The 11,294-nt window shown below is 48.5% G+C and overlaps 1 protein-coding gene across 2 annotated transcripts in view; it reads right to left on the reverse strand.

Annotated features, from left to right (window-relative positions):
- The window catches only part of nid2a (nidogen 2a (osteonidogen)), a 29,484-nt gene extending 18,594 nt beyond the window's left edge, over positions 1 to 10,890 (reverse strand). For both annotated transcript variants that reach the window (XM_018727654.2, XM_018727653.2), the window contains exons 1-6: positions 10,345 to 10,890; positions 9,141 to 9,443; positions 4,157 to 4,398; positions 3,180 to 3,802; positions 1,801 to 1,950; positions 141 to 386 (exon numbers count right to left, since the gene is read on the reverse strand). In XM_018727654.2, coding sequence (XP_018583170.1) covers positions 141 to 386; positions 1,801 to 1,950; positions 3,180 to 3,802; positions 4,157 to 4,398; positions 9,141 to 9,443; positions 10,345 to 10,551 — 1,771 coding nt within the window. In that variant the 5' untranslated portion in view covers positions 10,552 to 10,890. The remainder of the gene's footprint in view (positions 1 to 140; positions 387 to 1,800; positions 1,951 to 3,179; positions 3,803 to 4,156; positions 4,399 to 9,140; positions 9,444 to 10,344) is intronic.
- Between the last annotated feature and the right edge of the window lie 404 nt (positions 10,891 to 11,294).

Here is an 11,294-nt window from a genome sequence, read left to right on the forward strand (position 1 = left end):
GCATGATACACAGAATACTTGTCAGGAATCACAGTCACAGTTAAGCTGTCTGTACTTCCACTCTGTAACTGAGTGAAATCCCACGTGACTGTTAATCGAGTGAGTATGGCGTCAGGTCAAATGAAAATTTAGCACCTTACCGGTGATCCTGAAGCCATTTTGGTGATGCGGAAGCTCCAAAGCAAACAGCCAGCCATAGAGACCTCCTATCGGGGCCATGGGCATCAGGGCCCAGCCAATGGGCTCTGGCACCTGGCTGATGGCAGTGTAGGCTCTTCCATCCCCCATTACGATGTAGGCATGCAGGTCAACGTTGTCCAACTCCACTGGCGTCGCCCCAACGGACACAAGGCCGTTCACCTTCCCATTCACACGCTGAGGTGCACCTGAGAACCACGGGACAGATGTTCTTCACTATACACTCCTGGGGTGAATTCATTTCATTATTCGAAGGCCCACATGTTCACCCACACCATCCAGTTACAACACATTATTCATTGTGAATGATTAATGAACAAAGTTTTTCAAACACCCAGGAGTCAAGCACTGAGCTGTTCTGGATATTCAAAGTTTCCATGCAAAAAAAAAGAAAAAAACTTCAGCAATGATGGAACATGTTGAGCCCATGAGCACACAATTGTATTTGTGCCATGAAAAGAGTTCATTCTGGTACCTCGCTGCTGGTATGGCAGGCTTCCAGCCTGGGCACTGGCCGAAGCACAATGGTAGTGACAGACATTCTCGTTGGCTTCAGACTACATAAAGATCCCAGTGTCTTAATGGTTTCAAAGTCCACATCCTCATCCATGCTGTCTTTGGCTTCTTTGAGGATACATATCCTCACACGGGAAGACTCAACAATAGGCGGCACCACAAGAAAGGTGCGATTTTTAGAAACTAGGTAGTAAACTCTACTGAAGGAGCACACATTTTTGACAATCTAGCACAATGCTGCTTCTCATCCGAAACCTGAATCCAAGCTCATGCACAGATTGCTAAAAAATATCGTTTCACTAACTGAATTCATCAGACGCACACTGGCTGAAACCTCTTGGCCCATAGGGGGTCACGGGAGCCGGAGCCGAACCTGGCAACAGAGGGCGTAGGACCGGAGGGGGAGGGGACACATCCAGAACGGGACGCCAGTCCGTCGCAAGGCACCCCAAGTGGGAGTCGAACACCAGGCCTGCCAGAGAGCAGCACCCACCCAAACCTGCTGAGCCAATGCGTCCCCCTTAACTGAATTCATGGTATTCTTAAAAATTCAAGATATTATCATTAATAGTATCAAAGTTCAGTGTAAATTTTTTTGCAATATCTGGGCAACCAGTAACCACCCTGCAGTCCAACAGGAAGGGTTGTTTTCACAGAAGCTTTGACCACATCAGGCATGCGAATGTGGTAGGAAGTACAGCTAGAAACAAGCTGGCACCGGTGTGGAAAACCTGAAACGGATGCAACGCAAAATGTTCTTGCCCGTTCGCCCCGCCGCAGGAAACGGTGCTCAAACACATCCTACCTCACTTAAAAAAACTTCACACGGTATTTTGCATAATCATGCCATTGTCAGTTTGTACAATGTCTATTCTATCTGTGAATTTATTACCAAGTAATGCAGAATAACAACAAAGAAAAAGAGGAATGTATGCAACATATATTTACTGTCATACAATCTTACACACAGACACACTGACCCACGCCTGGCATTCTAGCACAGAGAGTCCAGCGATCCACGCTTTAAGTGTGGTCCATCCTCTTGCACATAGAGGCTTGGTTAAGGAGTCATCACCAGATACTCACCCTCCGGTAGGCAGTGCCGCCCGTTGCCGTAGTAACCAGTGTGGCAGTGACAGCAGAAGCCAGAGGAGTAATCAGTGCAGTAACCATTTTGGGAACATGTCTGCTGAAATCTGGCGCACGTCTCCTTGTTCTCCGTGCTGTACTGGATCACTGCAAGTAGAAAGTAGGAGAAGGAGCATGCACTAGGCTTTAGGATCAACACCGGTTCCAGTACTGTGATACCACATAGGAAGTGAAAACCTGGCTCGTCTTTAAATATTGGCTGCAGCAGTGTTTGCGAAAACGATGCAAGGTTCGGACTCTTGAAGGGAAATAAAGTTCTGCATACAGAGCCAAAATGACAACCAGAATGTTATGAGTTAGAAATCCCACAAATAGCACCGCTTTCAGGTACTTGAATGAGTTATCTAATGATCATTTCCCGAGATGCCAAACGTGTTTTAAAGAATGCCAAAAGACAGGTGGTCCCCGATTTACGATGGGGTTACGTTCCGCAAAACCCATCGGAAGTCAAAAATATCGTAAATCGAAAATGCATTTAATACACACCTCTGCGTGACAGGCTGGGAGATGCAGATCGCTGCCGCCGCCCAGCAACGCGAGAGAGTATCGTACCACATGTCACTTGGCTGGGAACAAAATCGAAATTCAAAATTCGAAGTGCGGTTTCTGCCGAATGTCTATCGCCGACTCACCAACGTAAAGTCGAAAAAATCGTAAGTCAGACCATCGCAAATCGGGGACCACCTGTAGCCATTGTGAAACAAAATTGGTGATGTAACAAAAGAGATAGGACGTGGTCAATTGCGGCAGATCTAGTAGACGTAAAGCTTTTTCAGAACGCAGTGCAGCTGTCGCATCCCTGTGGCGCTTCATCCGACTTCCTCCTTTGCAGGCGATAAGCGGGAAAAAAGCAAAGCGCAACAGTGGTCTCACTATCAGTTTGACTCTACATTCACCGCTGTCAGAAAGGAGCAATTGAGTGATGAAGAAAAGAGTAGATGAGCTCTGACCCTGCAGCACACAGAAAGAATCTCCTCACCAATTCTAAGCATGCTGGAAACCAACAACAGTTTGCCACCAAATGAGAAACAAATGCTGTTCCCGTCTGCTTGAAGAAGCTTGGCTTCACGACTGTGGCTCCTGCGTGTGCGTTGCCATATTTTGGCGTGCTGACATGGCATGAACAACGACTGGCCTGACCAACCACGTATCGGCATTTGTGCGGTTCTTCATTTGAAATACCCTCGCGCTGAGTAAGTTGACAGATTGTTTCGTTTAAAAAGATCGAGAAGAAACGGTGACTTTTTCCAGAAGAATCCGGATGAAGGAAGTTGTGTCATTTATTAGGGAAAGTAGGCAGACGGAGAACATCTCACCTCCAGTTTCAAAGTCCACATCCTCATCCACGCTGACTACATAGTGATCAGGTCCATGCGGAGGGTTGCCTTCCAAGACATCGTCCCTGCCCCGATATACCGTTTGGACAGCTGGATCAAGGTGGGCTGCTGGAGATGAGGGCTGGTTCGCATCTTCATGTGGGAGCTGTCTAGGCTCCGGCAAGGGGAACGCTCCAGGACCCGAAGGAGGGGGTTCAAGGGGTTGTGTCGGAAGGAGCTCAGGGCCAGAGGAAAGCAGGACATCCCCACCATAAGGCTGCAGATGTGACTGACTAGCTGGGGATTCAGGCTCCTCGCCCCTGGTGACGGATGGTCGGAGCAGTGTGGGCGAATGACCCGGCTCCAGGTATTCTGGGAAGGCTGGAGGCGGGAACTCCGAATCTGTGAGGACTGTGGGATAGTAGTCGTTCGTTGGATCGGAGAAGGGATCATCTGGGTACTCCACCTCTGCGTAGTCAGGTGTTGTAGTGGCCTCCCGGTCCTGAGCCACAAGCCCCGCTGTGGGAACCGCCCGAGCTGCAGCTGCAGGGACCACATTCTGGAAAGAGAAGCGGTTCCCAATACGGAACAGCCACAGCCCTGGCACCCCAGTGTTGCCCACCCTGACAAGGGGAAACAGGAAAAAGACACATGAACAAAAACGGGCGAAAAATCTTACTTTTTACAAGTACGTGCACTAAAGACACAGATGATATGTTTAGGGTTCATATCCTTGACGGATACTTCTGCTTGATCCTTAAAGAACTTATGAAACCTTATAACCTGCACTTTGTAAAAGCCTCTACTGGCATTCAAATATTCATTATATCTTACTTCCATACCTGTTCCTTGTATAAAGCCTATTAAATGCTTTCATTTTTTTGGCAAATATTTTTTTTTTTTTCACAGATTTCAGTTAGTGCAGCAAAGGAAGTGAATCAGTGTGAGCCCGCACAGGGAGTGGAGCTGGAACTCACTGATAGAGATTCTTGACGGTCTGCTCATTGCTGGTGACGCTGTAGTAGGGTCCCTCCGTACGGGAGAACACGAGGAAAGACACCTCTCCCCTGCAGAATCCCACCCGTGCTGGCAGCTCCAGCTGGACGTTGTACGACTCCTTTGGTCTTGTCCCAAAGAACTGCAGCCCGTCCTCGGGGTACAGGAAGAGGGCATAGGAGTCCGTGTCATCATATGCAACCACCGCCTGGAAGGTGTTCACCTGTGTGCAGGTAAGACAGAAGGAGCAGAGCAAAGTTACATCGGCCAGTTACATTTTATTGTTGATATTCATAAAATACACCCCCAAACTGCTGGAGAATTTGAACGTTTGTTTAAGTAACGGTGTAGTGTATTTAACAGTAACGGCTTTCTTTCTCATTTATATACTGCTAAAGTTTGTTTGACTGACTTAAGTGAATAACAGCGGGAGGCGTATTGGTTCAAGGAACCACCCTCCACTCAAAAGACCCGGGTTCGAATCCCTGCTCTCAGTGCAGTACCCATGAGCAAGGTACTCACCCCGGGCTGCTCCAATGAAAACTAGCCAGCCGCATAAATGGGTAAATCACCGCTGGTAGATAATCAGTGCTTTTGAGAAACATGTCAGCTAATATGATAAAAAAACTGACACACACCATTATCCAGTTTGCACATTTGCAAGATCTGAAACACCAGGTTGCTGCTTCATTCTGTTTTTAGTAGGCGTTGACTGCTGGTCCACTCTACCATTCTTCCATTCTACTCTACCCCGCCTTCCCGTAGTCTCTTTCACGGGCTTGGCGTGCAACGCTGTGCAGTCCTCTGACAGCCTCCTTAGCAGGCCAGTGGCATTCTTCTTCACACCACTGCGCGAATGACCAGTCCCAAAGTGCAAGAAACTGGCCGCCCCTGACAGGCCGGCGCGAGGCGCTTATTTGCGGCAAAGGTACAACGACTGACTCCAGCCCTTCCCTTGAGATTCTTGACCCTCGGCAGAACGATGCTCATTGCACTTTATTTTTAAGAGCCCCAGGAACAGTCACCGCAGGACACGGAGCAGCTCGTTACCTCTGAGCCCCATTAGGAGCCCTCCTAAATGTACCGTTTCCCAAGTCACCCACGGTAAGTGCCACACGGCCCTCTAGGCCGGAGCAAAAGAAAGCTTCCCACCAAGTTTACGGCGCTGTCGCTGGTTTTACAAGCCTAAGCGTCCCGCCTCGCTGCGGACGATTCTCGCACGTTTATGGGTTTCAAAATGAGCGCGCAAAGGCCGGCCTCCTCGACGACATAGTTTCCTTTCGCACTTCATTTAAAGGCCAGTAAAAAGCAGCGTGAGCGGCACTCCTGGCCTCTGCAGCGCGCTGCAATAGTGACCGCTCTGCTTTCGGCACCATTTAACTGAACTCGTGAAAAAGCACGTCGGGGCTCATTCGGGGCTCTATAAACTGAGCAGAAGGCTCAGCCAACACGCTCCGCTCTGGAGATATTTAATCCGTGAGCAGGAACTGCGCATATTTGCTGTGTTTTTACAATGAATTAGAGGCGAGCACCGTCGGACCCTCACCCCGCCCCGCTCCCTCATGCATCCCTTGGGCTGCGTGACGTTTCCTCTTCCTTCCAGCTGCGCCGAAGGACTTATCTCTTGCACAATGTCACTAAACAACACCCTCCCCCACCAAACACACACACACACACACACACCCCTCAGGGGACTTTGCTGCATCTGGTTCTAAGTGCTGCGCGATCTCTCCGCCCAGATTCCAGCGTCCTCCCCGGCGCCACCCCCTCGGCTCCGGCAGCCCAGAGCCCCGAACGTTAATTACAAGACCTGAGCGTCGCTGAGAGACGCAGGAACACGCCCATAAACAAGGCTGTTTAAAGACGGAGGCTGCAGTAGTATCGTCTCCCACGTGTGACGGGGCTTTTATGGGCCAAGGCTGCTTTAGCCAGGGGTATCGGAGGGAACGCTGTGACCGGGGGGCTCAGACCTTAACTGCTCGTTTGATTAAGCAACAATATGTCCTCAGGGCTCCTTCCACAGGTGACGTTCGGGGACGGCACCTCGGCTCTCCGTGTTTCTCTGACAGTTCGGATGTGTGTTTGTGGGGGTGGGGGGGTGCAGCTCCGTAGAAGAACGGCGACGAATCTAGTAAAGGGAATTAGATTAGCGTAACTTCCGAGATGCCCTAAGCTCAAGCAGACGTCTCAGACGGGAATCAAAGAATTCGGCACAGACTCGGGAGGGTCGTAGCAGCTGAGCTGCGACAGCAAACGCACTAGAGGAAAAAAATTTGACTTGCATAATATTTTCCAAAAATATTCCCCACTGTCTTCTACAGACTGGAGAAGAAAGAATGAGGACTTAAAACTAGGCTACAGGATTTTTTGTTTTAACCAAACCCATTCACTACGGAACACCCTTTTTGATTCCACTGCTCCTTCTTAGGCCTCTTCAGAGAGAAGTTCACCTAAGCAGGCAAATTTTTACTGGCCACCTAGGTTACGTATTTTGCACATTTTCCCCTAAACGACAGAGAAACGCTATAGTTATTGTTTTTCAACTATGAATTCCGATATGTTTGCTGTAATGACAGAAAAGACGTGTAGGAGTGTCATTTATCACTGCTGCAGAATCAGCAATAATTGGGTCTGGAGTTGCAGACGAGAGGCCTTCAGATGAGGATCTATCTGTGAAAGACAAGCGGCAGAACTCAGACACGCAGATACTTTTGTTTGTTTTATCGCTGGCCTCAAGCATCTGGATCTGTGGACGGCCTGACCCCCGAACTGCTCTCTCATCCCATTAAGCACTCGCAAAAGCCGAAAGAAACGACGGGTTTACTAAACGGCTCGGCCAGTTCGCTATTTACTATGACACGCTCTCTTTTTTACAACAAAGGGTGTTTTTTGGGCTATTAAAGACTTCAGATCCAGCCAGTTATAAAAACCTACACCACAACAAACCCTTTGATAAACTCCTTAAGTTGAACCCATCTTATTTATCTCAGGCAAGAGGGACTTAGAATATCAGGGACACTAGATTAAACATGGGCTGTGTTTTTAAAGAACTGTGTAAGCAGTGCAAAGGCATCTCTAGGACAAATAAATAACTAAAAATAATATTTTCTCTCCAGTGCAGATGTCTTTTAACTCTCCCCAGAACAGACTAGAAAGTCAACATGAAAAACAGAAAAGCCTATTCATTCCAGTACCTTTCAATAATGCAACAATTATGCACATCCTGCCCTCCTTGCTGGTGCGTCTCATGGCTGAAACCAAGTAATTTTACACAAGCCATCCCGCAAAAAAAAATACTTGAGGCATGATTTAAATTTTCTGAACACTGAGCTTTTCATATTAAGAAGTTGCCTGGCATGATTTCTTTGCCTGCTAGCAATTGAAATCTGAAAAAGCATAACGCATATACTGTTTCGAAGCGCACATACATTTCTCCATCTTCCGAAAGATAAAATCAGCGCGCGCACCGGGATCGCATAAAACGGTCCAGCAAATCATCTGAAGCATGGCCATCTGGATCTGTGGTCTCTCCGCGGAAACTATCAATGCACAAACAACATGTACATGTCAGGCCCGCTTAATAGTGCCTGCAGCAGACCGCGTGTAAACACTTCCATGTGTCACTGTACGCCGGTCCCTTTCGCACAAGCGCCTGCGTATGCGAGCATGTCTCAGTGACTCACAATAGTCTGCTTGTATGCTTAAGTGTATAAGCCACATTTCATTTAGCACATTAAGGAGCACAGGCCTCCATTATTGCAATAAATGGAAGTAGCAACCTTACGCAGAGTCTCGGTTACGAACGCAAGCCTTAGTACTGAATGGGCCTATACATAGCTTTCCCCAAAGAAATATCTTAGTGCAAATATAATGCAATTTTATACTGTTGCCACACATCAAAGGAAGGCCGCTGGGGCTGAATATGTTGCACCTAAATCGAGAATTTCATTCTTTTTTTAATAGCGTGCTCTTCTCACACAGTGACACAGAGCGCTGAACAAAGGTTCAGAAACATACTACAAATAAAAAGTTGGCTGTATAATAAATCACTGCAATACCTATATTTGTTATTAAAGTTTTAAGTTAAAGCTTTAACTAAGCCAGCTGGCCTCGGAGGAACAGAAAACTAAAAACTTGCAATCGAACGGCAAGGGAGAAAAATAAACCTCTGCGGGTCCAAGTGGCAGTGACTACCCCTCCCCCCCCTCCAGAAAGGGCACTCTAGATAAAAAAAGGGACTTCTAAGCAAACGTATACACACACACACACACACACACACACACACACACACACACACACACACACACACACACACACAGAAACCATTTGTCCCAAGTGGGGTCACAGCAAGTTGGAGCTTAACTTGGCAACACAGGGCACAAGGCTGGAGTGGGAGGGGACACACCCAGGACAGGATGCCAGTCCATCGCAAGGCACTCCAAGCAGGACTCAAACCCCAGAGGCACCAGAGAGCAGGACACAGCCAAACCCACTGCACCACCACGCCCCCCCCCCCCCCCCGAATGTATACAGTTAAGTTATTTTTATTAACTTATACAGTAATTTACAACATCAGTACAGTCACTAGAAGCTAATAAAACACTTCCATTCTGCTCTGACATATTTTGTTAAAACAACACTCAGAAACCACAACTGTTTATCCTTAGGCTACAGTCAGTAATAACCCATCCCCTCGGTCTCAGTTAAGATTTTTTCAGTGCTTTTTAAAGATATGCTTGCCTGTATGGTGACTATTAGTGCTCACCATTTTTTATTTTACCGGAGATCTTTTAAACCAAATATAACTACCAGATCACTAGAGCCCTAATCTGTGATCCCCCAAGAACAAAGGTGGAGTGGATGACCTGGGCTGGTCCCGCCTGACCCAAAAGAGGGGTCAATCCTAAAGTGTTTCAGCCCGCAGGGGCTCATGAAAGAGGGAGAGGAACAGACGCATGGACTCACCCTACTGGATGGCGCTGAGTTGCGGGACACCTCTTCGTACGCAGCGACATTCTCCCATGTAGCAATGACAGCATGTGTGGGTGTGAAGTAGGTGCCTGGGAAACTGCGTTGCACCTCCTGGGCAACCCGAGTGAGCACTCCTGGCGACTCCTCCATCCGGTAGTAAATTGCCCCCCTGCCCCTGCTGGTGTCTATGTCAGCGAGGAAGGGTGCAATGACGGGAAAGTCGGTGGGGAAACCATCGTCCACATACTGCTTCTCCATGGGCAGATCCTGTGTGGAGATGATCCCATTGGTGGCCACCTGAAGACGAAAGACATAGGATAAAAATATCAAAAAAGGAAGAATTAAGTCAACTTTTCAATGCACCTTAGTGTTTTGGGAGACATAAAAATGTGGTTAACGTGAAATAGTGACATCCACCTGCGGAAGAACAACAGAAAGATGAAGGGAGTCAATCCAGGATGAGGGGAAGAGAACAAATACTGAAATATTTGTTTTCAAAACAGATTAGCAGATGCTTATCCACTTTCGCTTTGTTTGTTTAGGTATAGCACGCTGCTCCTTAATTCTGCAGAAAATTCCCAGCAACATATGAGAGCAGTGTGATATACTGGAAGAGAATCTGATGCATCAATGTTCTCCACAGCTCCATTCTAACTGAATGTGTAGCTACAGAGCGAAGTGATTCGGTTGTCCAAAGAAAAGCTGCTTTGCATCTGCATTACGAGGTGGGGTTATATGCATATGGTCTGATCTTGAATTAGTGATGCCAATTTCCAGTTGCCAGCTGGAGCAACAATAACTGGCAGATCTGTGCCTCATTGTTGATTGTGCCTTTGAATTTGTTGCGGCTTCGAGAGAAGAAGGGCTGCGAACAGAACAGAAGTCGGCGGGTTTGCGAAGGAACGCGGAGCGCTGGTGTGCGCGCGGACGAGGGAAGAGCTCAAATCTCAGCAAGTCACTGGGAGAGGACAGGATTTTCCTACACTCTGGGCTACGGAACAGGAAAACGTTTCCTTCAGACAGTGAAGAGAGACTGGAGGCGTCGCGGCCGAGCCGTTTGGAAAAAATATATGATTTCACAAAGACTTTTCTGTTTTCAGGAGTATTTTCACTCTTGAGCCCGTCAACTTCAAGACTGCGAGAAACTTTTTCCTCGAAGACAGCAGTGTTTTGTCCTGTTATGCCGGTTTTTACTCACATACAAAGCGCTGAACTGCGTTTCGTAGAAGTACAGGGGTCTCCGGAGCTCCAGCACCTCCGAGGTCTCGTCGTCGCCCTCCTGGAGGGTCGAGTCCCCGTGCCGTGTCCCGTACGGGAACAGGTGCTCCCTGCGGACGGCCGACACCGAGCACACAGCCCAGCAGAGGAAAACACACACCGCCGGCAGTGAGCCCCGAGCCTTCATGGCGCGATCACACTTAAACTGCAGTGAGACCGGTCAAGTGAGTTTAAAGGAAGGACAGAAACAGAAGCCCTCGCGCGCGCGCGTGTTTGTGTGTGTGTGTGTGTGTGTGTGTGTGTGTGTCACCCGCGCAGAGCGTGCGCTGTGTCTGCGTAGAAGTGTGTGTGCGATGTGCGCGCTCCGTGTGGGGTGCCGATGCTCCGCCGGGGAGGGTGTCTACGACGTTAGTAGAGCGGCTCCATTGGCTGCTGCGCTGGCCGCGCGCGGCGCGTCCTCGCGACTCTCGCTGTCACCGGACACCGCGCGCGCAGCCCGAACCTCTCCGTTTCCAAACTTTGTGGCTGTTTCGGTTCGGCTTCCCGCAGCTCGTGTAAAGGAAAAGGAGACATTTTTAGCTGCCAGTGCTGCTCCTACACACTACAGCAGCAGCCTTTCGGAAAGGCTTTTCCTTTTTTTTTTTTCCTTTCCTATGTCCTCAACACCAGAGCGGAACAGAGATGGGTCACATCGACATCCAGAGGGGAAGAAGAACACACCTCTCAAGTGCCAGCACACGCACACGCACACGCACACGCACACGCGCTTAAGAAAGCCCGGTCTAACAAAGCCCAGAAGCCTTAGGTGAGCCGATGTAAAATGTTATTCAAGTTACCCTGCAAGTCGAGTCTTTATCACATTCATTGGTTTCCGATTCTCCTCCCGAACGTCTACAATGTACATTCATAATTTATAAGTAATACTGCATT

The sequence above is a fragment of the Scleropages formosus genome, chromosome 15 (assembly GCF_900964775.1).
Source record: "Scleropages formosus chromosome 15, fSclFor1.1, whole genome shotgun sequence".
NCBI classification, from domain to species: domain Eukaryota; kingdom Metazoa; phylum Chordata; class Actinopteri; order Osteoglossiformes; family Osteoglossidae; genus Scleropages; species Scleropages formosus.